The sequence below is a fragment of the Eschrichtius robustus genome, chromosome 14 (assembly GCF_028021215.1).
Source record: "Eschrichtius robustus isolate mEscRob2 chromosome 14, mEscRob2.pri, whole genome shotgun sequence".
NCBI lineage: Eukaryota > Metazoa > Chordata > Mammalia > Artiodactyla > Eschrichtiidae > Eschrichtius > Eschrichtius robustus.
Genome location: NC_090837.1, coordinates 7,304,955 through 7,332,774, shown reverse-complemented (window position 1 = coordinate 7,332,774; position 27,820 = coordinate 7,304,955). Strand labels below are relative to the sequence as shown.

Here is a 27,820-nt window from a genome sequence, read left to right as displayed (position 1 = left end):
GAGGGCGGAAGGGGTGAGGGCAGGCAGGCGCCTTCCACTCCCCACCCACCCTTGGCCTGACTCACAAAGCTGGGAAGAGGGAGAGACAGGAAGTCCCCTCCCCGTGTCCCCCCCCACCGCACCCCGGGACAGGGAAGCCCCTTCTCTCCAGGGGCAAAGGGTAGAGGCCTAGTTCTCCCTGACATCCCCCAGGCTCTTAGGAAGGGTCATTCACTCCCGGCTCAGAAGTCTCTAGAACATCTCAGTGAACTTGCCCATCATTGCTCCCAATTAGAAAAACGTTTTTGAAATCTAGGAGATTGGGGCCCATCAGAACCAAGCAGTAAAAAACCTGGTTAAGATCTTGGTTTAAAAAGGTAGCTCTACCTTCGCTTAGAAACCTTGGGAGACCAGCTGGAGAGACCAGTGGTATCTCCACTGCCCAGACTGGAGGGGGTGGCTCATGGCAGCAGGGGGCTGGTGGTGGCCCGGGGAACAGGGTGGGAACCGGGGGCAAGACGCAGGAAGCGGGGACACGTGGGACAGGGCAGCTGGCCCTCCAGTGCCGTGGACCTGGGCTCGGAGGGCAGCGGGGGCGGCCGGGGGGCCCCCGTGGGCACATCTGCCAGGTGGGCACTGGAGCCTCTGCCCCACTGGGAGAGGCAGGGCCCACGGTCAGGCCTTGTGACTGCCGTTGCCCGGCGGCTCCCTGTGGCCGGCCGTGCAGTCCGAGACGGGCTCGAGCCCCAGCATCTGCCGCTGCACCAGCCTGGCGTAGAGGCCGCCCTGGGCCAGCAGCTGCTGGTGTGTGCCCTGCTGCACCACGCGGCCCTTGTCCAGCACCACGATGAGGTGGGCCCGCTCCACCGTGCTCAGCCGGTGCGCGATGATGAGCACCGTGTGCTTCTGCAGGTTGCCGTGGATGGCCTGCTGGATCTGTGGAGACAGGAGGGCGCCGGCTCACGCGGGCATCTCCGCCGCCACCCGCTGCCCCGCCCGGTCCTGGCGGGGATCCCAGACCCGCCGCGTCCTACGGACGCTCAGCCTCCCTGAGGCTTCCTCGCTTGTAAAGCGAGGGCTGGCACAGGACCTGCTCCCTGGTTTTCGTCCGCGGGGGATGCAGCTCAGAGCCCCGACACAGGGCAGTGCTCGGCGAATGACAGAGGGGCCCCTGACACGGCCGTCTCTGGTCTTCCTGTTCCTTCCTCTAACCTTGGCCTTGGTTAACGGTCTCACCATCAGCCCCGAAGCTCACGCCGACAAAACCCGGCATCACCTGGTTCCTCATCCTTCCCTTATCACCCGAATCCGACCCATCAGCAAGTCCTGTAGCTCCATCTCCCTCGTGTGTCTCTGTGCCATCTTTCCACCTCTGCCACCATTCCTTCTTGCCTGGATGCCTGCAACTTTCCTGCCCTGCTCCCATCCATTGCCCACGTGGATTTAACATTTTTAATCAGTTCTTGTTGAACTCATGCTCCAAGCCCTCCAAGAGCTTCTTGTCCCATTTAGGATAAAATCCAAACTCCTGGGGGAATTTCAGGGCCGTGAAACTATTCTGCATAACGTGACATTCTGCATTTGTTAAAACCCATAGAACGCGCGACACAAACAGTGACCCCTAATATGAACTGTGGCCTTGAGTTAATAGAAATAATGCAGTAATGCCAGCTTGTCAACTGGAACCAATGTACCGCTAATGCAAGATGTTAATAACAGGCGACACTTTTCGTGCTGCGGGGAGGGGGATATACGGGAACTCTCTGTACTTTCTGCTTAATTTTCTTTAAACCTAAACCTGCTCTAAAAAAATAAAATAAAAATCTATTAATGGAAAACAATCCAAACTCCTTTCCAGGGCCTGAGGAGCTTGTGTCCCCCTATGACTCTGTCCTTGCCTCACCCCACCGCCAGCCACGCTGACCTTGGGGCTTGGCTGTGGACCTGCTCTGGGACTTTGCCCCCACTGCCCCCTCTCCCTGGGACTCTCGTACCCAGCCCCCCTCTGGCTGTCTCCTTTCCTTTCTGGTCTCAGCTCGAGTGGGACCTGATGACCCTGGTTCTGTTGGCATGAACTGCAGGATTCTTGGCACGTGTGACCCCATCCAAACTCTGCACTAAGACGGCCGCACTCCAGGGGGCTTCTGCAGCTCAAGGCCTTGTTGCTAGGATGACCCCAGCCCCTAAATGCCCAGTGCTGCCAGGAGAATTGACTGTTCTAGACATCACCTGACGGTGGGCCCCAGAGCTCCCTTTCTTAGAGCATTTACCAAAAAGGGCTTATAATTGTAAAACCTTCCCCTGTCCCCTGGAGATATATATGCAGATCTCCTAAAACTCAGGAATGTTTTTCTCTAGGACCTGAATGCCCTCTCATTGTAATCATGGGAAGGTTAGGGCCCCCGTCTCCCAGTCTCCATAGCGGACAACCGCTGCTGGCCAGCAGCCATGGGGACTGATCACACTTGCACTGCCCAGCCCTTTGTGAGTTTCTCCTGGTCCCCCACTCTTGCGCCCTCCCTACACCCTCAATCTCCCTGTGAAAGGCGCCGTCACCACTGTCACCCCTGCACAGGAATGGGGCTCAGCTCTTTTCCCTACTGACAGTAGCTACTAATAAAATCTGTTTTCCCAGCTTTAATCTAACGTCCAGCAGTGTTTCTCTTTGACAATAGTGACCCTTCCCTCAATCTCTCTATCACATGACTATTTCTTCTTCTTCTTTTGTTTTTTTTTTTGGCCACACCGTGCGGCATCTGGGATCTTAGTTCCCCAACCAGGGATCGAACCCGCATCCCCTGCCCTGGAAGCGCGGAGTCTTAACTGTTGGGCCGCCAGGGAAGTCCCCACATGACTGTTTCATTTTCTACATAGCACAGGCCCCAGGGTGAACTCACGCTTATCTCCTTGTTATCTGTCTCCCCCCTCTGGACTGGAAACACCTTGGGGGCAGGGGCCAATGTAACCCCGGTGCCTAGAACAGCGCCTGGTGCCCGGGAGGCGCACATTAAATACCTGTGTAATAAATGAATTGACCCATGGAGGGACTGAGGTAGCTGGTCCTCTTCAAATACACTATGGGGCCCTTCTTTCTTTACCAATGAAATGAGACTCAGCGGGTAAGAGACACGCTCAAGCCATGAGCTGCAGGGTGGGGCTCCTATCCACGTCCCACACCTCCTGACCCCTAACCCAATTCCATATAATTTCAACACCTAGAGCCAGAGGCTGGGCCAGGGTGACCACGCCCTGGGCCTCCTCTGTCCCCGCTCCCTGCCCTCAGCTCTGGAACACCCTAGTCCGGGAAGCTGATGGCCCGGGAGAGTCCCTGCAGCCGTCTGCGGGGTGGAGGGAAGACTCTGGCCACCTGGAGCTGCTCTAGCTCCAGCATCACCCGTTACCCCGCAACTCACCAGGTACTCGCTCTCTGCGTCCAGGGCGCTGGTGGCTTCGTCCAGGATGAGAACGGGTGGGTTCCGCACCAGAGCCCGGGCCATGGCCACCCGCTGCTTCTGGCCGCCCGACAGCTGGGCACCCTTCTCCCCCGTCTCTGCGTGGCAGAGACACAGGGGCAAGTGAGCGGGAGGTGAGGCCGGGGGCCCTGGGGAGCAGCGAGCAACCCCCGCCTCCGCCCTTCCCTGCTGCCACAGGAGCTCTGCTCCCCGGGAAAAGGTGGGGCTAAAAGGGCCACAGGCTGGAAACCTCATGAAAGGATGCTCTTCCTCCCTGTTCATAAGAGGCGTGCAAATTACAACTACGTGCAACTGGTACCAAGATACCAACTTTTACCTATTAATCTGGCAAAAATCCAAACGTTTGACAGCACACTGTGCTGCTGCGGCTGAGGGGAAAGGGCACTCCCTCCTCTCCCTGAGGTACTGCTGGTGCGGGCCCTGTGCTGCCGTGCACACGCCGCGGTGTCTATCCGGCTGTGCTGTACAAGTCTACAGCGCACAATTACAGAGGCACAGCCCTTGGACCAGCAAACCCACCTCTGTGAGTATTTCCTACAGATTCACCTTCTCATGCAGTGACTCACAGCACTGTTATTGCAAAAAAACAAAAAACAAAAAAAAAAACACAACCAAATGTCCATCAATAGGAAACAGGAAATCAGTTCTTCTTGAGTAAATTATTATAAAGCCACACAACAGAATACTATGCAGTAGTTAAAAAAAGAGCAGCTTTCTAGGTATGAATATGGAAAGGTCACTTAAAAAAGCCGGGGGGCAGAATAGAAGGTGCTGGGTTTTTTTCTGTAAAAGGGCGGGAGGGAATAAAAATACATATTCATATTTGCATAAAGAAACTCCAAAGGACATGTAAGAAAATAATGAAAGATGTTTTGGTGGGGGCAGGGGGGACCTGGCGGTGAAGACCGGGGTGAAATAAAACTTTGCATTGGATATCGTTACGTCTACTTTTTTAGTTTTGAATTGTATGAATAGTCCCATTGCGAGAGTTAAAATTTTTAAATATGTTAAATAAAATCTATAAGTTAATATATTGTTCAACTTATTAAATTAAAATATTTACTAATATAAAATTAAGTCACTATAATTAATGAATATAATACATATATTATTTTTAAATAATAACATTTCGGGGACTTCCCTGGTGGCACAGTGGTTAAGAATCCGCCTGCCAATGCAGGGGACATGGGTTCGAGCCCTGGTCCGGGAAGATCCCACATGCCGTGGAGCAACTAAGCCCGGGCACCACAACTACTGAGCCTGCGCTCTAGAGCCCATGCTCTGCAACAAGAGAAGCCACTGCAATGAGAAGCCCCCGCTCACCACGACTAGAGAAAGCCTGTGCGCAGCAACGAAGACCCAACGCGGCCAAAAAATTAAAAATTAAATAAATAAATAAATTTTAAAAAAATAAAAGAAGAAAGTGTCTTTTTTTAAAAAAATAATGTTTTGGAACTAAACAGAGGTGGTAGTTGTAAAGCATTGTGAATGTACTAAATGCCGCTGAATCGTTCACTTAAAATACAGTGGTTAAGTTTATGTTACGTGAGTTTCAGCTGGCAGAGGGCAGTGCGTAACTCAGGGGTGCATCCCTGAGGGCGGACCTCCAGGCACGGCGGAGGCGACGCTCTGGGCTCTGTACCTGTATTGTAGCCGTCCTGGAGTTCCATGATGAAGCCGTGGGCATTTGCTTTCTGTGCAGCCTCCACCACCACCTCGAAGGGCACGGTGGGCAGGCCGTAGGAGATGTTGTCTGTGATGGAGCGCGCGAACAGCACTGGCTCCTGGCTCACCAGGGAGATCTGCGGAGGAGGAAGGATGGGCTGTGAGAGGCCTGGAACACGTCTGTCCAGCTGTCACCAGGAACCTCGCGAGCCCTGGGCCTGAGTGACGCCGGGAGCCTTAGGTCTGAAATCTGATCAGGGCCCGCGGCCGACAGCTGCATTCAGCTGCCTCTCTTCTTTCCGAACAGTGGAGTCCACTTTCTGCACAAGCCCTCAGCGTCCCTGACCAGCAAACTGGGGCCCCGCTAAGCTTGCCGCTCTGGGCCCAGTCAAGCTCCCTGACCTCCAAGACGGAGCTTACCGGCTGCCCCTGACCTGGAAGAAAAGAGAGAGAAAGAGTGTAGAGTGTAACTCTGTAAGTCAGCCTGTCCCTGGCGGGAGGCAAGAGGGCGCAGCAGACCCAGGCCACAGGGACCTCCCTGGCTGGTGCCCCCTCCCCGTAACAGAACGACAGAAAGGAGCTATTGTCTCATGGTCTCAGTTTTAGGAATTTGTATGTAGTTGGAGGATATCATTGCAACACTGTAAATAGCAAAAAAGGAAAAAGGAAAACAAAACAATCTAATTCTCCATAAATAGAGGATTGGTTAAATGATTACAGTGCACCCATAAAATCAAACTGTAATATATATATCACATTTCTATTTTTGTTTAAAAAAAGCATATGTGCCTTTATATAGAGATATGTTTATATAAAGGTAGGAACCGCGTTGGAAAGGATATTGGCTAAACTGCCAATGCTGGTTCCCGACACGGAGTGGAATTCAAAAGGTGAGGTAGAGTCACCTCACATCTTTGTTATAAAATTCTCTGAATATATGGGAATATGGTTAGGTTGTTGAGTTTTACTGCTTTGGGTTTATGAAAATTAAAAATTTAAATTTATAGAGAAGGTATTCACAAAAGAGGAAATCCAAATAACCAATAAACATATGAAAAGGGACTTAACATCTTTAGTCACCAGGAAAATGCAAAAGACCTCTACACTGAACTACCTCTAAATACCAACTGGTACAGATTCAGGACTGGCAATATTAAGAGTCTGAGAAGATTAAGTGTCTGAGTATGTTAACTATTGCAAAGCCTGAACAGCTCTTTCTAGGAGCCACTTCCAGAACTCTGGTGGGCAGCAGCCTGGTGGGGGCAAACCTGGGATCACTTCTCCACCATCTGTCTCTGGTTATATACAGATAGGTGGGAAGATTTCACAATCTGTGGCCTCCACCAGCATCTACAACTGGCCAGAAGTTCTGGGATCTCTGTGCCAACTCTCAGGCTCTCATATATCTTAATGTATGTAGACGATGTAAATAGTGTCTGCTTAATAGTTGGTGTTTCTTGTATAGTGTGCAGCCTGAACGACCGTCCAGGGCATCCCTGCTCTTATGCCAGCACAGGATCAGGTGTCGAGTCTACTTTTCTGAGAGTATTACCCAAAACTGTAAGGTCATGAATAGCCTCCTTTAGATACTGGAGATAACTTAAATTCAGAACAACCTGAACTCTCATCCACTGCTAGTGGGAATGTAATGTGTAAAAAAAAAAAAAAAAAGTAAACCACCTTAATGGCAGTAACTACTAAAGCTGAGGCTCTGGGCGAACCTACCCACCCATGGGTACCATGATATGGACTAAACTGTCCATATCGGTATTGCTGGTAATAGTAAAAAAACAGGAAACAACCGAAATATCCATCAAGAACAGAATGTATAAACGGACTGTGCCATGTTTACACAGTGGATTATCTTCCAGAAATGAAAATGAATGAACTACAAACACAGCCTCAACCTGGAAAACTCACAAATAACACTGAGTGGAAGGAACAAGACACAAAGAATACACACGTTATGGTTCCAGCCAGACGGAGTTCAAAACTAGCAAAACACAGCTGCGCTGTTCGGGGAGGCACAGAGATGGGAACAAAAGAAAAGCACGGAAATGACGATCGTGAGCATCAGGCAAGACGCTGCTTCTTGGGGGGAGAGTGCTGGAATGTTCCACTTCTTGAACTGGTGATAATTCTTTGAAATGTACGTGTGTCTTGAGCCCTCTTCCCTGCACCTGTGTACGTGCTCGTGGGAGAGAAGGTCAGACAAGGAAAGGGCGGAGGAGGGCAGCAAAGGCCCATGCACGTACCACTCGGTGCAAGTACTTGTGGTCATAGGCGCTGATGGGTTTCCCATCCAGCAGCACGCGACCCCCTTCCAGGGGGTAGAAGTTCTCCAGGATGTTGACGCAGGAGCTCTTCCCACTGCCCGACGGCCCCACGAGCGCTGTCACCTTTCCTGGGGACAGGCTGAAGGAGACATTCTGCAAGGAAGACGCAGACACGGTGTGGGGCCCCTGGCTCATATGCTCTGGTCTCAGACGCAGGCGGGCACCCTTCCCAGCCTGCCCCACCGCCAGCCCCCAGAATGCTCTCCTTTCTAGGATTTGGCAGCACTTTTATACTTGTCTCCTTTGCCTGGAATGTTCTTTCTGCAGAGAGCCATTGGCTGGCTCCTGCTCCTTGTTTAGGTCTCATAGCAAATGTCACCTCCTCCGAGAAGCCCTCCTTGACTGCTAATACCATCTCTACAGACTACCCCTGACTTATTGCCTTCCTAGCACTTCTCCAGGAATCCTCTTGTTAATGATCTGTCTTCAGTGTTCCTGGCCTTTCATGTTCCTGGCTGCACTGCCATGGCCTGGCCTGTAGGAGGTGTGTGAGAGATGGGATGAGGGAAAGGATGACTTGGCGGGGGTGGGGGTGGGGGCTTGGGCCCTCTCTCACCTGCAAGACTTGGGTGTGGGGCCGAGTGCGGTAGGTGAAGGTCACGTTCTCAAAGTCCACCCGGCCCTCCAGGTGGTCGGGGGCCAAGTTCCCATCATGCACCATGGTTGGCTGCCGGTCAATGAACTCGAACACCTTCTCCGCGGCCCCCACTCCTTGCATCAGGCCGCTGTAGACTGAGCCCACGGACTGCGGGGGGAGTAGACACACGTTCCTGACCCAGCGACACCCCAATCCTGGGACACACCCCCCCACCCCCGCCACAGTGCCAGAGAGCTGAAGGGGGTGAGGAGAGAGCAAGAACACAGCAGCAGTTCTGGGGGCGGGGTGCCCACAGGAGGCTGCTGGAGCCCCACCTGCTAGTACAGCAGATCATGACGACAATGAAAAAATGAGGACAGCAATAAAAACACTGGTGCCTTGTGTGTTACAGCTAAAGCTCACCACCGTCCAGCAGAGTAGGTGTTATCACCCGCCAGAGGAGGAAACGGAAGCACAGAGAAGTTAAATGAACTAGGCAGAATGTGGCAGAACAGGAATCGGACCCTCCTCTTTCAGCTGTCACAGAATTTTTAAATTTCAATTTTAAAAATGGCCCTTAATTTATACTATACATCTCCTTGGGTAAAAATATACACAAGTATAAGTGTGAATAATGACTCATTTCACTGAGTACTTATATATGTTACGAGGTAGGTTCTATCATTATCTCCTTTCTGGTGATACAGAAACTGAGGCACAGAGAGCTCAAGTAACTTCCCCCAGGTCACACAGCCAGGAAGTGGCAGAGCCAGGATTCGAACCCAGGCATGTCTGGCTCCCGAGTTCAGGCCCTTATGAGCTGTGACTGCGGGTTCTGGTTGATGAAATGGGGGTGATATTAGTACCATTGTCATGGTTCCGCGAAGACAGTGCTCAGCACATAGTAAACCCCCAACACACCACAGCTATGGCTATTATCATAATATCTGGATATAATTATTCCTATTGAGATACAAGTGCTGTGTATAAGTTGTCCTTCTTGCTTCATCCCAGAGGTGACCCCGGTTATCCGAGTACTGTGTCTTTCGAGTCCTTTCTCTGTGCTTTTACAAACACATGGACATATGTAATTAAATCATTCTGAGATGAAAAAAAAAAACCCACAAATGGGATCAGACCATCCTTACGACTCGGGGATCAGCTCTTTCACTAACAGCATGTCTTAGGGTTCTTTCCATGCCAGTGCACACAGCTCTACCTCATTTCTGTGGCTGCTGCCTAGCTTTCATAGCACAGATGGACTGTTTCTAGAATACAGATGTACTGTATTCACCCAGTCGCTGGTTGACAGGGATTTAACTTTTCACCATTATAAACAATGCCGCACTGAACATCCCGGGACACGTGTCTTTGCCCACTAGTGTGGGTATTTCTGAAGCATGGATTCCGAGACGCTGATTCAAATGACACTGCATGGATGACTGTAGCTAATGCAAAGTGCCATCTGCAGCAGCCGCTAACCCGCCCCTCCCCTGCCGCATCTTTGAGCTTTATCATTGCAGGACACAGAGGCTCAACCTTAACGCCGGAGGGCTTTGTGGGGGGAGGGAGGCAGACCAGAGAAGCACCCCAAGCATCCTCCAGCAGTGACTGATGGCAGCTTCGGCACAAGCACCCCAGCTCCCTAGTCTCAGGACCTGCCGGTGGGGGGAGCCAAATTAAGACATAATCTATTAAAAAAAAAAAACCCACTCTGTTCTTTTTCCATGGAGCTACTGTTTAAAGTGGGTTAAAATAAAGTCAGACCATCTGGCTCTGAACTCAGTTCCCCTACAAACGTGGTGGGCAAGTCGTTTAACCACTCTGAGCTTCAGCTTCTTTTTCTGGGAAATGGGGACTGGAGTAGTACTGAGACCACGCACAGCGTGATCAGGAGAATCTTCTGAAATAATTGCTGTCGTTGCCACTTTGCTCCTTAAATGGAGTTGCTGTCACTTGTATGTATTACTCTCTTTACTAGTATTATTGGTATTGTCATGTTCTTTAGAAAGAAATACCACCTCCCGTAAACCCTGGAGCACCCCCATTTAGATCCCTCTCCCCTCCATCTCCCTTCTCCCCAGGGCCCCCCTCCCCCAGCCAGCCCCTCACCTCCATACAGTCTCCCAGGACAAACTCGTAGATAATGAAGGAGATGAGATTGCCGCTGGTCATCTGCCCTGAGATGACGAGGTGGCCCCCGTAGTAGAGGATACTGACCTGGACCACCAGCAGCGTGAGCTGGAGGGAAGAGGGAAAGGGGGTCTGAGTCGTGGGGGCCCTGGCTCAGACCTTCCCCCCAGCCCCTCTGTTCCCTGCCCCGCAGGGGAGGTGAGAGCAGCTGTGAGCTCCTCACTCACAGCCAGACTGAAACTCCAGCCTGCAGCAGGGATGGCCTCCCACAAGCTGGGGCCCTTCTGTCACTCATGCCCTCCCTGCCCCCACCATGGAGTTTTTCCCTGCAAAGGCCCCCAGCTGGAACAGGCCATGAGCCTGGCTGGGAACAAGGCTTTCTTTGTAAGGCCCTGGCACACATACACAGCCCCCAAGCACCTCAGCGAGGCCAAACTGGAGCTATTAGTCTTCTCCTTATTGGAAAGAGCATGGTTCAGAGAGGCTGAGTCCACTGGCTAAGGTCACACAGCAAGCCAGGCAAAGCAGATGAGTTCTGTGTTTCCATGAAGGAGGGGCTATGTCCAGGGTGTACTTGCCTCCAGCCCCCTCTGGTGCCTGGGGGAGTGGTCTGCGAGAGGAGTGGGACCTGCGTACCCATGACAACCCACTGGGTCCGTATTTTCCCCTCCCCATCCCAAGCCAGCGATGCTGGGTCAGAACTAGATCAATGGCTGGACCACAGTGCCTTTGCACAAGCGGCAAGAGGCGCCCCTGATAGTGGGCAGATTGCCAAGAGGCTTGGCTAGCTGAGCTGGATTTCAGGCCCTTCTTCTCCCTGGCTGGGCACTTTTGAGGGCTGGCCCACCCTGGGGGAACCCAGAAGGTCCTTATTCCCTGCTTTCCCTGTAGACCACCTTCTCCTTCCTCCCCCTAAACTCCAAACCCTCCTCATTCCTACCCCAGCTGTTCCCCAACAGCCCACCCTCAGATGTGGCCAGCACACAGTGACAGGACCCAAGTGCTCCTTCTCCAGGTGGGGCTATAACTCACCCCCAGGGAGTGAGCTGGACACTCTAATGGGGGCATGTGTGTGGTTGTGACATAGGACCTGCAGGGAAGTGGCTGAGGATGGGTCCCAGCTGGCCTTGGGGTGACTCCCCACCTTGGCAGGGACGCTTCCCTAGCTGGGAAAAGAAAGCTCCTACCCTGCCACCCCATGCCCAGGCGAGAGGGAGAGAGGAGGTGCCCTGTTTGAGGACATGCACCGAGAGGCTGAATTCCTTTCCAGAAAGATTCTCTGAGGATAAGCAGAAAGTTGGGACAAAGTCAAGTGTCACATCAGCATGCCTGGACCTGGGCTAATGCCCTGATCTAGGGGTCCCCCATCTTTGTGTCAGACCTGTCCGGGCCGGGGCACGTACCCCGCTGCCCCAGACGTAGTACATGTAGGCTGCAGCCTCCTTCCTGTTCAGCTTGTACACCTGCTGCAGCTTCCGTGAGTACACCTCCGCCTCCTCCTCCTCGTTGGCAAAGCTCCGGACTGTCTTCATGGCGCTGATGGTCTCCTCGGCCGTGCTGCTGGCTCTGGCCAGGGCATTCTGGACCTCTTTGGAGAGCCTCTATGGGTGGGAGGGGGTGACAAGAAGGAAGAGACCCCAAAACAGACAGTCTCACCCTCTGCCTGAGCCCCCAGGCCTCTCTGGGGTTTTCTGTCTTTAGTTGGTGCCAGTTCTATGCAGGGAGTTCCAGGGACAGGGGGATAAGACCCAGCTCCCCTCCTCCCCCATTCCCTTCTAGCTTGATTTGCTGAACTCAGAGAACAGACTCCAGCTGGGCTCTTAGGGTGAGTTCCTGAGGCTCTAGCTCCTGAGGCATGGGGGGCTGACCATGAAGTCATCTCCAGTATTCAGAGGAGGTTATGCGTGACCATACAGTTTTGGTAATCCTCTGAGAAAAAGAAGTCTCAATACCTGATTCTGTGTTGGCATAAGAGCAGGGATGCCCTGGATGGTTGTTCAGGCTGTACACTACGCAAGAAACACTAACCATTAAGGAGGCACCATTTACATCCAGCAACATATATTAAATTAGGTGAGAGCCTGAGGGTTGGCACAGAGATTCCAGAACTCCTAGCCAAGTTCTAGATGGTGGTGGAGACCACGGGCTATGAAATCTGCCCTCATCGTGTGCTTATAACTGGAGACAGATGGCTGAGAAGTGGTTCCAAGTACATGACCACCAGGCTGCTGCCCGCAGAGTTCCAGAAGCCGCCCTGGGCCACGCGATTCAGGCTTTGCAATAGTAACCACACTCAGAATCTCACACCAGCCAGGAAGGCTGCCCAGGAGGCTGAGACAGGCTCCTGCATAGGCACGTCCCATGACCTGCGAGTCATGCCCAGGCCATCGGAAGCATGCAGTATACTCAGGCGTCCTGGGAGAAGCCAGGCTGTGCCTTGAGTCATGTCTGGCTGCGGGCGATGTGTGTGGTTTGTGGCGATGGCTGTATCCTACACATTCGGGCACAGGTACGAGACCTAAACAGGGCTTCCTTGAGGTCCTGCCCGGTTGAACTTAAAGGTGGGGCCTGAGGTGTGTGCAGAGGCGGGGCTGGTGCAGGGAGCTCCAGGGTTTCCTTCCCCCTCCCAGGGGCTGGCAGGAAGGCAGGAAGGGCGGTGTGGAAGGGAAACGGCTCCAACTCCAACTCATATATTTACTTTTTCTACTCAGGGAGGAAAACAGTGAGGCCGGTGACCCAGAACTGCTGGGGAGAGGGCCCTCCTGGGTGGTGGGCTCTGCCAGAGGTGACACATTGGATTGTGGGGAACGGATCCATCTGGGGGCTGGCCTCAGGTCATGGGCACCAAGGGTTCCGACCAAACTGGGGACCCTGAGCTGATCACGTGTCCAAGCCCCTGCTCAGGAGTGTCCCTGCCCCCGCAGGCCTGGAGCACTGGGGAGGGGCCGCCTGCAGTGTCTGAACCCAGCCTGGCTCCGCTAGGGCTCAGGGGCACCCACCATCGCAGGAAGCAGGAGGAAGGTGAGGCAGGGGCCTAGCTTACAGGCTGACCCTTCTGACAGAGGCAGTGCCAAGGGGCGGCCTGAGGAGACTGCTGCCTGCCCATCACTGCATCGTGGGCGAGGGCCTCGCTCCCAGGGGCCTGAGCCCTCCCCCCCGACACAAACATATAGAAAGAGAGCAATCTTTGCACTCAGGGTGAAAACCAAACTTCCCGCAAAGGCCGACACCATCTGGCCCCCGTCACCTCCCTGCTCTCCTCTCACTCCTGGCTCTGGCCTCACCGGCCTCCCTGAGGCTCTGCAAACGCACCAGGCACATTCCCATCTCAGGGCCTTTGCACTGGCTGTGCCCTCTGCTTGGAATGTGCTTTCCCGAGCTGTCCACCTCTTTACTCAAATGCCACCTTCTCAGAAAGATCTATTTAAAACTACAACCAGCCCCAATGTTCCCAATCTCTCTCTTCATTTTTCTCCTTAGCAGTTATGATCTTTTACTGTATTATATATTTTCATTATTAGCATTGTTGTTATTTATTGTCTGTTTCTCTTATTAGAATATAAGCCTCCTGAAGGCAGGGGCCCTGTCTGTTTCATTGATATATCCCAGTGCCTGGGACGCGGTAGGTGCTCAATAAATATTTACTGAATGACTGAAATGAACCAGTGAATGAACGCAAATGCAGCCCTACGATGAGTCCTTCACTAGCCCCTGGTGGCCCCCTGAACCTGCCTAAGGGGTCACTCAGGAGCTGCCAGCGCTCAGACCCCAGCGGGGACCAGGCGGGGCCTACCTTGTAGTACTTGCCGTAGACGTCCGACACCATCATGATGATGGGGAAGCCCATGAAGGTGACCAAGGAGAGCTGCCAGGAGAGGCTGAACATGAAGACCACCACGCCCGTGACCTTGACTGTGTTCCGCAGGAAGATGTTGATATTCTGGGAGACCAGGTCGCTGACCATGGTGGTGTCCGAGGTGAGGCGGGAGATGAGGTCCCCTGGAACACAGGCAGCTCAGCTCCCGCTGTGGCAATGGGGTCACTGTGGGCAGCGGCAGGGGACCCTCGGGGAGCCCAGACCTTCCCCACCTTCTGGGCGGGGTGGGGAGGGAAGAAGAGCAGATGCCCCTTGAGGGCTGCTCTGAGCCCAGGCCTTGTCACCAGCATCGTGCTTCAGCTCCACACCTCCCAGAGCACAGAGGAGGCAGCTGAGGCTCAGAAAAGGGAAGAAGCTCGCTCAGCACCACACAGCGTGTCCGTGCCTGAGCCAGAGCCGAACCCACGTCTCCTCCCTGTCACTGGCAGAGGGGTCGCTCCCCTCTTCCCTCACAGAAATAACAATCTGGGCTGTGGAGGAGAGGAGCAGAAAGCCCTTTACTGACTGCTGGATACTGGGCTAAGAGTTTCACAACAATCCCACAGGGCAGCTACCGTTATTGTTCCCATCTTACAGAGGAGAAAACAGAGGCTCAGAGAGGCGAAGTTAGTGACAGGGCTTGCACCCAGGCTGGTCTGCCTCAGAGCCTGGATCTTGGCCGGATGCTGTAATGTCTTCCCTGCTCTGCCCTGCATGTCCGCCCTGCTCACTCCCATAGGAGCTGGACCTCTCAGGCCACAGGCCTGGGTAGTCCCGGCCCTTGTGCTTCCCACAAGCCAGTGGGAGGTGAGGCCCGGCTGCTGCAGGGACATCGGGTGGCCTAGCGAGGGTCCTACAGCGGCCGCAGTTCACACCAAAACCTCAGCCAGCAGACCAGCTCCCCAGGGCTCAGGCAGGGCCAGAGGCCCAAGACAGCCTCCCAGGGTGTCCCCATCCTGAACTGGACGGCAGGAAAAGCCATCAGGACTGAGACCATGGACGTACCCACTTAAATCCTCAATGCAAGGCAAGCCCACCTGGCCGGGCCCAGCCCCAGGTCACCCGAGGCCCGAGGAGGACCAACCTGTGCGATTCTCGTCAAAGAAGCTCGTTTCCTGAGATACCAGCGAGCGGAAGAGACGGTTCCGAAGGCGAATGTTCAGTCTGGCAAATATGAGGGTAAAAATGCCGCCCCGAATACCTGCGGCAAATGAGCTAATTGCAGATAAGAGATGTTATATATAGCACGACGTCCTTCCGACAGCCAACCGCCACCACCCGCCACCCCCCTCTGCTGGCAGGCGTGGACCCCTCGCAGGGCAGAGACCGGGTGGCACCCCGACCTCGAGCCCACTCTCCGGAGCCGGCACCACCACGGGGGTTCCCTGATCCCAACAGGAGCTCCCAAGGTGAGGGCACAGAGGGGACTGCGTTTACTGTGGGTGAAGGACCCAGCTCGGCCAGCCAGACCCCTCTCCCTTCCAGAAGAGCACAGACAAGGCTGGCCCTTGTTTCCCGCTTGGAAAACCGTGGGGGGTGGGAGGGTGCTGGTGAAAGGGGAACCCCGAGGGCTGAAGCCATTTGTAGGGACAGAAGGGCGTTGCTCTAGGGTGTGGCTCAACCAAAGGGGCAGAACTAAGCCAGTTGGGTTGTTGGTTACCACGGGGACCAGCTGAGGCACAGGCTCCCCAGGGGCATTTCCTGGGCCTCCCTGGCCGCTTTTCCTCTCGGGAGCTGGCCCTGCCCGCCTTCCCCGCGGCAGGCCTGGGCGGGCGGGGGAAGGGCGTGGGTCGCTACCTGCCGATGGCCAGCACACACATGACGATGATGGCCGTGCTGAACTGCTCCATGCTCTTCTGGATGACGATGCCGTCGATGGCCCGGCCCGTGTAGTAGGGGAGGAAGGTCTCTCCTGTGGAGACAGGGCGGGCTCAGGGGGCATCTGCAACCAGGGGAGCCTACGTCCTTCCTCCTGAGCCTCCGGAAGCCCCCATACCACCCACAGTGCTGACTCCACCGTGGGGTTTCCTCTCTAGGCAAACTCCTGCTTCTCAGCGGGGCAGGGGGCAGGGGGCAGGGAAGGGGTCCCACACTGCTTAATGCCCTCTCTTTTTAGAGAACAGGAACACGGGAAATGTGAGTTACTTAATCTATACAGACTGGGTCGTGCTCTCGTGAATGATGGCGACCGGGCATCGAGCACACAAAGTCAAGGGGCTCCCATGTGACAGTTCACCCCCTCTGCACGTGGACTCTGAAGTCGGCTCTGTTATCACCCATTTTACAGATGAGGAAAGTGGAGCTGAAAAGATGAGCTGACGCTCGCCCAGCCACACAACTGGTGGCTGACAGACGCCAAAGTTCACTTCCTTCTTCTCTCTGGCCGAGGGTTCAGAGTCCAAATTCTAGACCCTCAGAGTATGTTGATATTCTGGTTCTGAGCAATGCTGGAAATTGCCACCCCGCCCCTCTTGATGGGGCACTTTACAGTTTGTCAGATAATTTCTTACCCATATGTCCTGCTATATCTTCACAACAATCCTGGGTGGACGTGGGGAGGGGGGCATTGGGCAGGGATGTCACCCCATTTCACAGAGGTGGAATGGGAGACTCAGAGAGGCTGAGTAATTCGCCGAAGGTCCCATAGCAATTAAGAGGAAGGGCCAGGACTCAAACCCAAATTAGCTTCCAACGTGGGGGCTCGCTCCTTGTGCCTTCCCTCCCAATAACCCAGAATAAATGCCCGCTCCCATCTTATGGAAATGATGGACACGGAATAGAAGGTGGTCAGACCAGGCTGTGTCCCCTGTTTTCACTGCAGCTCTTTCAGCAGCCATAGCCTGGCTCAGGGCTGGGCATACAGGAGTCACTCAATAAAGGTCAATGAATGAACCCTGGGCAGGTGGGGCAGGCCCTTCCCTGGTCAGCTCTACAGGGCTGGCTCACCCAGGACAGTGAGGCCTTCCATGGCGTTCTGGCGCCCTCTGCTGGTCTCAGCGCAGGAACCACAAGGCGGCAGCCGAGAGGGCCTCTGTCTCCCCTGTGTCCTCGGCCAGATGGGGTCTCCAGCCACCCCTGTGAAGTTCTACCTCAGCTGAATCTCTGCCTCAGTTTACCCACAAGGAAGTAAAGGGCATCAGCGAGCTCTAGCAGCATTATGATTCCAGCAAGCACCAGTGATGATATTAACCACCACGGACATTTATGGAGCCCTTGCTGGGTAGGGTGCTGTGCTAAGCAGGTACACAAACTCTTTTGTCCAATCTGCCCAAGAACCAGGTGAAACTCTCCAGTCCATCAACAAATCCTGTGGCTCCACCTTCAAAATATTTCCAGAATTTTCTGCCTCTACTGCCCCACCCGGGTTTGTCAACAGCCTTTGGACTATCTCAGCAAACCCCTGGTTCCCCCTGCTGCCACCTTTATCCCCATCAGCCTGTTCTCCACTCAACGGACAGTGGGAGCCTGTGAAACCCAAGGCAGATCATCTCATCCAGGATCAAAGTCAAAGGCCTTACAGTGGCTGACGGCACCCTGCACGACTGGGCCCTGCTACTGAGCTGCCTCATCTTCTTCTCTCCCCCGACTCCCTCTGCTCCAGCTGCGCTGGCCTCTCCGCTTTTCCTTTAACAATTCAGGCACCTTCCTGCCTCAGGATCTTTGCACGGGTTGTTCCCTTTGCCTGGAGCGCTGTTACCCCAGATAGCTGCTCCCTCATCTCTTTCAAGTCCCAAATGCTTCCCAATAATCCCATAGGTGGTCTATTATCATTCTCCCCATTTTACAGATGAGGAAACTGAGGCGCAGAGAGGCTAAGTCATTTGCCCAAGGTTATTGTAGTTAGGTTGCCATGAAATCCATATCTCAACGGGAGATACTCAGCACTAAAGCTAACCATTTTTTTTTCACAGTGGGTGGTTGTTCTTTTAGATTATAAGGTTTCAGAAAAAGCTGAACCCTACTGGATGCTTGCTGATTGAAAAATAATTGTTAATAATCACAGTACCTAACTTTTATGAAGAAGTACCTAGTTTTGCCAGGCACTGTGCTTCACCTCATTTAATTTTCACAATAACCTAAAGAAGCCCTCATTGCAGGATGAGAAGCCGAAGCTTGGCCACGTTAAGTAAACAAAAAAAAAAAAAAAAATTACTGATGAAGTCGGGGGGCCTGATTTCAAGTTGAAGCCCATAACCTTGACATAATCCTGCAGGCTGGTGCAATCTGCTCAGCTGTATTTTAGGACATCTGTATTCCCTAAGGGCACACCAGCTGACAACAGCACCCTGGCAGGCAGGGAAAAACGAGGCCGTGGGGGCAACATCTGCCAACACAGGCAGGACGGTCATTCATTCATTCATTCATTCACTCAGTGAATCTGATTCTGTGCCAGGTATCAGGGGCCCTGGATGAGTCAGACCTGGCCCCTGTCCGCGAGGGGCTCAAAGCCTGGAAGGGGAGATAGGAGAGTGGACACGTGATTTTCATGTCACCAATGCTGTAATTAAGGGCCACGGTCGGCAGAATCTGAGTAGGTGTCTCAGGAGCAGACATTTGGGCCTTGAAGCATGAGTAGGAGCAACTATCTGGTTAAATGAAAAGGGGTCATTCCAACACTCACGGCCACTAAAATTTACTGGGAGCTTTCTATGTGCCGCGAGCTGTCCCAGGTGTCTTACTCGGATTAACTCACTGAACCTCACAACCCCGCAACTGCTGATGCCCATTTTACAGATGACGAGATGAGACTTAGAGAGGTTAAGTAACTTGCCTAAAATCACACAGCGGTTAAGGGGCCGGGACTGAGAGGGTGGAGGATGGATGGTACGAGGAAATGGGTTCTGGGGTTCGCCTGTCCTCTTTGAGATCGCTCTGGCTTTGTGGCTACTCCCAGACTCTGTCCCTGCGAGTTAAACATGTAACGACTCAGCAGCTAACCTTCCTGTACTCATCATGCCGTACCAAGCTCTGTACGTGTCCTGCTCCTCTCTGTCTTTTTATTCGAACTTTACAACACCTTGGGATAAGGATGCTCCCAATCCCCATTTCACAGAAGGAGGAAGTGAGGCTCGGAAAGGTTTGAGCACTTGCCCGCGGTCACACAGCCGGGCCCGGAGCAGGACTGGGATTGGTACCTGGGCCTTGTCACCCCCGGAACCCGTGGAGTTTCCACCCTGTGATGTCCCTTCCCACCCACGTTGCTGGAGTGTTGCTTTCAAACTGTTTGGACCAGATCCACAGTAACAGATACAATTTACACCACCAACCAGGACACACACACCGGCGCACACAACTAAAATAAAAGTTTCACAAAACAATACTTAATCTTACCACAGACTACATACCCTGATGGCTCTATTCTATTCTGCTTCATTACAAAAAATGCTTTGAACCTATAAATGCCATTTCTAGGAACTTATCCTACAGATATATCCACATTTATACGAAACATGTATGAACAAGAGAAAAAAGACTCAAAACAACCCAGGAGTCCAACAACGGGAGACCGACTAAATAATCTATGGTACAGACACACAGTGCAGTATTACGCAGCCAAATAAAAGAATGAGATACTGATTGGAAAAATCCCGGGATATATTGTTAAGTGAGAAAAACAAGACACAGAACGGAGTGTAAGAGGTGGGGAGAGTGACGTGTACTTATTTGCTTGTAGCCGCATAAGGAAACGCTGGAAGCATATACAAGAAAGGAATAAAAGTGGTTTCCTGCCCGCGTGGAAGCTTCCGGAAGCTTTTTCTGTAGTTAGCCCCGGGCACAGGGACCAGGGTAGCCAGGAGCAGAATTAGGAGTGAAACTCTCAATGTTTACCTCTGCGTATCAATTTGATGTCTGAACCACGTAAGAAAGATGTTAAAATCTGAGAGGAAAGAAGAGGGCCCTCGCTTACCCAGTGCTGCCACGATGAGGAAGAAGGAGGCGGCCACGAGGAAGGCGATGTCGGGCTTGGTGTAGGACAGCAGCTTCTGCAGCGTGGCCCCGGAGGCCTGCTCGGACGCGGGCCGGTCCTCCCCAGGGAGGCCCTCGGCCTCGGCCCCCGCCCCCCGCTCGAGGGCCTTGGCGTCCAGCTGCACTGTGGACAGCAGCCACCAGAGCAGGAAGGACGCAGCGAGTGAGATGTAGGTCCACACGAAGAGGGCCCAGAACCACGGGTCCCGGACCGGCTTGCGTACCTCGGAGAAGAGCAGCAGTTTCACCATGGTGTAGACGCCCGCGGAGAGGCACACGAGGGCGATGACCGTCCACGAGGCCCGCAGCCGCCGGGGCCCCAGGGTGCTGTTCTTGGCCACGCCGATGGTGGCCCCCAGCAGCAGGCAGCTGCGGTACAGGCAGGCCGCCCAGAGGTCCAGCACCGAGTCAAAGATGTTGAAGTGCCGGATGTCCTCCAGCAGGCTGCGGTCCAGGTGGCTGAGGACGTAGATGGCCGTGGTCATGCCGACGTCCAAGCTCATGAAGGCCAGGGTCACCGCCACTGCCTTCCACAGCTGCATCCTGCTGGCGGGTGGTGGGCAGGCACCGAGGGGCAGGCTCTAGCTCATGGGGGCAAGGCCATTGTCTGTGGGGCGAGGCCAGACCTGTAGGGGCAACAGGGCAAGGGGTTCAGGTGTGCTACTTGTTGGCTGTGTGACCTTGGGCAAGTCACCTGACATCTCTGAGCCTCAGATTCCTCATCTGTAAAACGGCAGTGACAAGAATACTGATTTCACAGAGGTATTGTGACGGTTCCACTCATTCAAGGAATATTTACTGAGCACCCTCTGTGGGCCAGACTCTGTTCTTTGCACTGGGGATTTAACAGTGAACAAAAATAACAAAGGTCCCTGCTCTTGTGGAGATGAGACACTCATGTCAGAGACAGATAATAAACATAATTAACTAAATGATACAGTATGTTAAGAGATAGGGCTGGGGTGTGAGGAACGAGGGGCCATGAGGGGTGGTGAGGGCAATTTTAAATAGTAGACCAGGGCTTCCCTGGTGGCGCAGCGGTTAAGAATCCGCCTGCCAATGCAGGGGACATGAGTTCGAGCCCTGGTCCGGGAAGATCCCACACGCCGCGGAGCAACTAAGCCCATGCGCCACAACTACTGAGCCCGCGTGCCTAGAGCCCGTGCTCCGCAACAAGAGAAGCCACCGCAATGAGAAGCCCGCACACTGCAACGAAGAGTAGCCCCCGCTCAGAGTAGCCCCCGCTCACCGCAACTAGAGACAGCCCGTGCGCAGCAACGAAGACCCAACACAGACAAAAATAAACAAACAAACAAACAAACAAATAAATAAATAGGGGGCCAGGGAAGACCTCGCTGTGAAGGTAACCCTTGAGTAAGACTGAAAGAGGTGAGGGAGTCTGCCACGTGGAGATCTGGGGGAAAAGCATTTTGGACAGGTGGAACAGACAACGCCAGAGCCTGAGGTAGGAACGTGTGGCGTGAGGAAGGCAAAGAGGCCCCATGAGGTCAGAGAGGTGAGGGCGCAGGGATGTGCAGGGCTCTGCAGATGAAACTGAGATCAGCAAAGGATGTAATGAAGAGTCATTGTCTTATGACCACTACCGCTACTACTACTATAATCATTAATTTCTCTGAACCTGTTTCTTCTTTTGTAAAATGTTAGCAGGAGGTTTAATATGTGAACATCAGGTCTGGGCACAGTGCCGAGCCTGTAATAATTGCTACTGATTGTTACCACATATAGTGCATGCTTAATAAACGTTTGTCCACTTCCCTCCTCCCCACATCAGGCCTTCAGTCTCCCCAAATAAACCTGAACCCTCTTAGACCAAGAAGGGGTGTCTGCCCGTGAGCAACCCAGAGACTTTTGTATCTGCCTGGAAGTTTCCAGAATCTTTTCCTCCAGCCCAGGTTGCCCCTCGCCCTCAGCCCTAGCCCCTTGTGGTTTTCTGGAGCGTGATGTCTGCTTTGCCTAAGGTACGTCCCACGTTGGGTCCTTCAGGCCTGGACCAGGGCCTGGGAGACGCCAGGAGCTGCAGAGACACGGAGGGAGGTGGGCCTGGAGGCCTGAGTTTGGGAGTGGGGCTTGTCCGGGGCAGGACTGGGACCAGACCGGGTGTGCTCCTGAGTGCCACCTCATGACTTGGGTTCGTCCCTTTCTCCCCTGGGGTCTTTGTTGCCCCACCTGCAAAATGGGCAAAGCTCTGGAGTCCCCAGCGGAGGGGAGAGGTGCAGAGCAACAGGAGGGGTGACTGTGAGTAGTGACTGGGAACGGGGGCCAGACTGAGAGACCCTCTCCCCCCACAGCTCCAGTGCTCAGACCAATGTCAGAAACTGCACACAACCCCACATGAGGCTGGTGCTTCCACATTCCCATTTACAGCTGGGGAAACTGAGGCACACAGAGGCAAAAGCACATGGCCCATATCACTCAGCCAACAAAGGCCCAAGCCAGGACTCGAGCCAGTGTGTGAAGGGTCCCAGCACCTGACTCACAATCTCGGTACCACATGCCTGACACACAGCAGGTGCCCAATTACTACAAGCAAACAGTTACCCAGCACAGCCCTTCCTAGCAGCCCCGCCCTTTATGTGGGTCACATGCTTTGTATGTGTCTGCTTATTTAATCCTCACAGCAACTTTGCGAGATTTACACTATTATCATCCCCATTTAGCTGATGGAGAAACTGAGGCCCAGAGAAGCTAATAACTTGCCAAAGATCACACAGCTGGTGAGCAGCAGAGCCGGCATTTGAACGCAGAGCTGTCTAGTTCCAAAAGCTGGGCTCTAAACTGCTAAGCTAAAATGCTTGTCGATATAGCAGGTCCTTACTCACAGCAGCCAAGACACGGAAGCAACCTAAATGTCCATCGACAGATGAATGGATAAAGAAGATGTGGTACATATACACAATGGAATACTACTCAGCCATAAAAAAGAATGAAATAATGCCCTTTGCAGCAACGTGGATGGACCTAGAGATTATCATACTAAGTGAAGTGAGTCAGAAAGAGAAAGACAAATACCATATGATATCACTTATATGTAGAATCTAAAATATGACACAAATATTTATGAAACAGAAACAGACTCACAGACATAAAAAACAGACTTGTGGTCACCAAAGGGTGGGGAAGGGATAAATTAGGCGTTTGGGACTAGCAGATACAAACTACTGTATATAAAACAGATAAACAACAAGGTCCTACTGTATAGCACAGGGAACTATATCCAATATCCTGTAATAAAGCATAATGGAAAAGAATATGAAAAAGAATATGTATATATATGGATAACTGAATCACTTTGCTGTACACCAGAAACTAACACAACATTGTAAATCAACTATACTTCAATTAAAAAAAAAAAAAAATATATATATATATATATACATATAGCAAGTGCTAACAGAGAGTATTCATTGAAGGAGAATAGAGTCTATACCAGAGGGGGCTCAGCTAAGAAGCAGAACTGATGACACACAGTGACAACAATGACAAGGACAGCAGCGACAGTAACAAGAGCTGACACTTACTGATGTTATTGTGCACCTGGCACTGTTCTGAGTGATTTACACGCATTCATCCTCACAAGAATCCTATGAGGTATGTTCTATTATTATCCCCATTTTCTGGTGAGAAAATTGAGGCACAGAGAGGTTAAGTGACCTGCCCCAGGTCACACAGCTAGGAAGTGGCACACCTGGGATGTGAACCAAGGCCTTCGAGTTCCAAAATCTGTGCTCTCAACTCCAAAGGCATAATTCTTCAAAACAGCATCTCAGGGGTAGGCAAGACCTTTAACGATGCTCAGGAGGGTCTGAGATGCAGAGGGGACCCAGGGGCGTGACGGTCCCCAAGCCTGGGCCCTGCTGTCACCACAGCACTTCTAGGAAGACTCAAGTATGTCCTAGAGAAGACAGTTGCTTTGTCAGCAGCTGCCTCTCCAAGGGAAGCCAGGGCTGACTGGGAACAAGGGCAGGGGAGGGAGTGAAGGTGGGGACAGGGGAACAGACACCCCCTGCCCAGGCCCTTGTTCCACCCCCAGCCCTGGCTGGGCTGCCAGCGCAGGCTCCTATCTGCTGCAATGCAGAGGCCTCGAGGAGCCAGCAAGTGGGTGAGTGTGAGTCGGAGCCCAGGGAGGGATGCTCTTGGCCGGGTGCCTCACCAGGCCTCCTGGCCAAGCTACTGCCGGCTGCCTGGGCCCCGTCAGCCACCTTGGCTGCAACTCACCTCTTGGTGGGTACAAGGAGTCCCTTAGCTGCCGGGAAGGAGCTGGGATTCAGAAGTGGGACAGGAGGCAGATCTGCCAGAGAGCAGCCCAGGGGCTTGGCCAGCTCTCCCCATCCCCACTCCCAGTCACCGGGTCAGTCCCTTCCCGATACCCTCCACTTCGGGTAATGTCATTTGACAACCACCCACCTGGGAGCCCCAGCTGTTTATCTTCTTCACTGGAATAAAAGAAAATTTTGCACTCCAGCATCACAGACTATTTGAACCATGTTTTACAGATGGGGAAACTAAGGTCCAGAGAGGGAGGGAGGGGGGCTTGTCTCAGGTCACCCCGTGAGCTGGGGACAGAGCAGCAAGAGAACCAGGGTCCCCGGCTCCTAAGTGCTGAGTCCCCCTGCTCCAGGCTCTGATGGAGCAGAATCCAACTTGGGTCAGGTTACAGCCCTCAGTGGGGACAGACTGCTCTGTTACTTTTAAAATTACTGAGCAGGAGAGTGAAGGGGACAAGACCACCAGCCAAGACTGGGAGGAGGGGAGGATGGGGGCCAGCGGGCTGGTTGGAGCCATGTCCCAGCACACCATCTGCCTGACCTGGAGGACGCAACTGGGCTTGGCCAGGTGGAGCTGGAGGGCAAATCGTGGGCACATGGGTGACGTGTGTGCCCCAAGGGACAAGGACAAGGTGGTGGCCAGAGGTCAGAGCAGGCACTGCCCAGGGCCTGATGTGCCCAGGAAGACAGGGTCAACTCGCCTTGACCCCAAGAGCTAAGGAATGGCACAGGATTAACAAGGGACCGCATCCCCACTGCAGGTCCTGTCAAAGGCTTTTCTTCCCGGTAGAAGAAATGGTGGTTGGGGCATCTCCAGCTGTCAGGTGCACAAAAGGAAAGTCTGGAACAGCCAGGAGATAACAAATAGCAATTATTATCATAACCACAGCAGCTATAGTTTATGGGGTGTTACTAAGTGCTTGACAATGTGCTAAGTGCCTGTCACCTCCCATCCCAGTTAATCCTCACCACTACTCTGGGACGTTCTCTTGGTTATCATTCCCGTTTCACAGATAGGGAAACGGAGGCTTGGGGAAGTCAAATGACCTGAAGAGAATAGGCAAAGGCAGAGGTGAAACCCCACACTTCACTCTCTGGGCCCAGGCTATTCAGGGCTCCCAAGAAAGGGTCCTGAAGGACCTGGGGGGCCCACGCAGCTCAGTTCTCCCCCAACTTTGGGGGTGAACTTTTCACCTGAAAGCAGTCATCACCCAGCTGACTGGGGCTGGTTCTGTGGGACAGTGTCATTGTGGGGTCTCCGGATGCAGGGCCAGGACTCAGCTGAGTCCACGTTATTCCATCCTGACTCCCACCCTTGCTGAGCCCGCACATCCCACACTGGCACTTGGGGAAGTTGTTTCAGATAACTCACTGCTCTAGGTGAGGCAAACTGGGGAGTCACTGTGGCCTTCCTGCCGTTCTCCTCTTGTCACCTGGCACCTGCCCACCTGAAGCAGGGGAACTGAGGCCAGCCTAACTCCAGGGCGGGGGGAGTCCTGTCAGACCAACTTAAAGCTGTCTGAATTAACGTCATGTCTGGGGAGGGGGCACCCTGTTTTAACAAAGAACTAGAAATAAGGGAGAGGCCCTTGGGAAGCCACAGGCCTAACTGCCTGGGGGGATGCAGAGAAGGGTCAGCCCACTGGCCAGTTGGGGGGACTGAGGGGAAGGGGTTTGCCAAGGTCGGCAGGTCTAGGCCTGCTCCCAGGCTTCTGACATAGCCAGCCTCTGAGGATCTGTGGGCAGGCACCGCTGTAGGGTGTGGGGAGCCCTCAGAAGAGGCTCCAGTCCGATCCTGGGGGGAGAACAGCCATCCCAGGATCCACGCCAAAAGGCACCCTCACCATTTTCCAAGAGGTGGCGGCACCTGAATGGTTAAAAAAAAAAAAAAAAAAAAAAAGCAACATTCTCCCTGCGGCGTGGAAAGGATGCTGCAGGGATGGGGGGCTGGGACCTGCGGCTGCGGGTGCTAGGGTACCAGGGCGGGGGCCCAGGAAGGCTCCCACCTTCAACTGAGATGCCTACTCCATCCCCGGAGCAGGGAGAGCCAAATGTCCCTCCAGCCTGTGCCCGGCCTGGTACCTCGACTTGAGAAAGAGCCGGGTCGGGGGTCCCGGGCCCCGCACTCTTACCTGTCACCTTACCTGGCACCAGGTGAGCCGTGGGGAGGGGGCGCAGCGGGCTGGGGTCCTCAGGGGCGCGGGTTCCGCGCGGTTCATTGGAGACAGCGCCCGGCGCCCCGCTCGCTCCACCCCTCCCGTCTCTCCCTCCTCCCGCTTCTCCTCAGGGCCTCCCGCCCCCGGCTGCGCAGCAGCAAGGTCGGAGCAGAGGGGGGCGGGCACACAGGCCAGCTGACGGGCGGGGCGGGGCCTCCTGGTGGACGGGGCCTTCGTAGGGGCGTGACCACAGCTAGCCACCGCCCACCTGCGACGAGCCCCGCCCTCCTCCGCAGGGCCAGGCCCTTCCGCTCGGTGCTCCGCCGCTGGAGACCTCAGGCCCGTTCTGAGCAGAGGGAAACGGCCACACCTGCTGGGGGCGCCTGCTCTTTAACCGTCCTTTTCCTCTGGAGGGACTACCTGCCAACCTTGGAGGATGGAGGTTATGATCCTCATTCCTTCATTCATTCGACCAATATTTGTTGAAAGGCACCTACTACGTGCCGTGCACCATTCTAAGCGTTTGCGATGCTACAGGGAACAAAACGAGATCCTTGCCCTTCTGGAGCTGACATTCTAGTGAGGGAGTCAGGCGATACACATAATGAATAAGTAAATTATACCTGTTGGAAGGGAATACATTTCATGGAGAAAAACAGAGCCAGGGTGGTGGGGATTGGGAGAGGGAGACAGCCGTATGTACTCAGTGATCGCTAGGGGCTAGCTGCTGGGTGCTGTGTGTGAAAAAAGACGGAAAACTCCCAACCTTCGCGGGGTGGGGGAGATAGAAAACCAACAAGTAAATACATAATTTCATGTGGTGCCAAGTATGATTTATTTCCTGTAAAGGAAATAAAACTGGGTGAGGCAATGGAAAGTGCCATGGGGCTTCTTTAACTGGGAAGGGCTCCCTGAGAGAGGTGAAAGGCGAGAAGGAGGGAGCCATGGAGAGGTCTGGGGGGAGAGCATTCTACGTGAAAGGAACTGCCAGTGCAAAGGCTCTGAGGTGGGAACTCACCTGGCATTTGAGGAACAGAAAAGGGATCAGTGTGGCCTGAACCAAGAACTGAGGAGAGTAGGTCAAGCCCAGAGGGGCGGCAGGTGAGGCAAGATATACCCCCATCTCTCCAGCCTCCGGTCAGAGGCTAAAAATGCTCTCTGAATTTAAAACAGTCTCTGCTCCTGACATGGGACAGCGTCCTTCAAGGGGAATTTGGCAAAGTGCAGAATTGTAAATGCATTTTTTTTTTCCTGACCCAGTAGGAATTTCTTCTATAGATAGACTTGTGGAGGGAGTGAAGATACTAGTTTGCAGATAGTCACTGGAGTAGCAAAAGTCTGGAAATAACCTAAATACCCTTCCGTGGGGAACTGGCCAAATAATTACAGAGC

At 53.5% G+C, this 27,820-nt stretch overlaps 1 protein-coding gene across 2 annotated transcripts; it reads right to left on the bottom strand.

The window, feature by feature from the left end:
* Nucleotides 1-165: 165 nt before the first annotated feature.
* Nucleotides 166-26,521, bottom strand: ABCB9 (ATP binding cassette subfamily B member 9). 2 transcript variants are annotated; one of them, XM_068562884.1, is made up of 12 exons: nucleotides 26,405-26,521; nucleotides 19,928-20,612; nucleotides 15,817-15,931; nucleotides 15,104-15,234; nucleotides 13,957-14,162; nucleotides 11,567-11,764; nucleotides 10,143-10,271; nucleotides 8,010-8,198; nucleotides 7,373-7,546; nucleotides 5,095-5,254; nucleotides 3,393-3,529; nucleotides 166-915 (listed from the first exon to the last, which is right to left on the bottom strand). In XM_068562884.1, the coding sequence occupies exons 2-12, from the start codon at nucleotides 20,526-20,528 to the stop codon at nucleotides 655-657; spliced, it is 2,301 nt and encodes a 766-aa protein (XP_068418985.1). In that variant the 5' UTR covers nucleotides 20,529-20,612; nucleotides 26,405-26,521; the 3' UTR covers nucleotides 166-654. The 2 variants fall into 2 exon arrangements, with proteins under 2 accessions (XP_068418985.1, XP_068418983.1); XM_068562882.1 differs by having other exon boundaries at nucleotides 26,417-26,521.
* Between the last annotated feature and the right edge of the window lie 1,299 nt (nucleotides 26,522-27,820).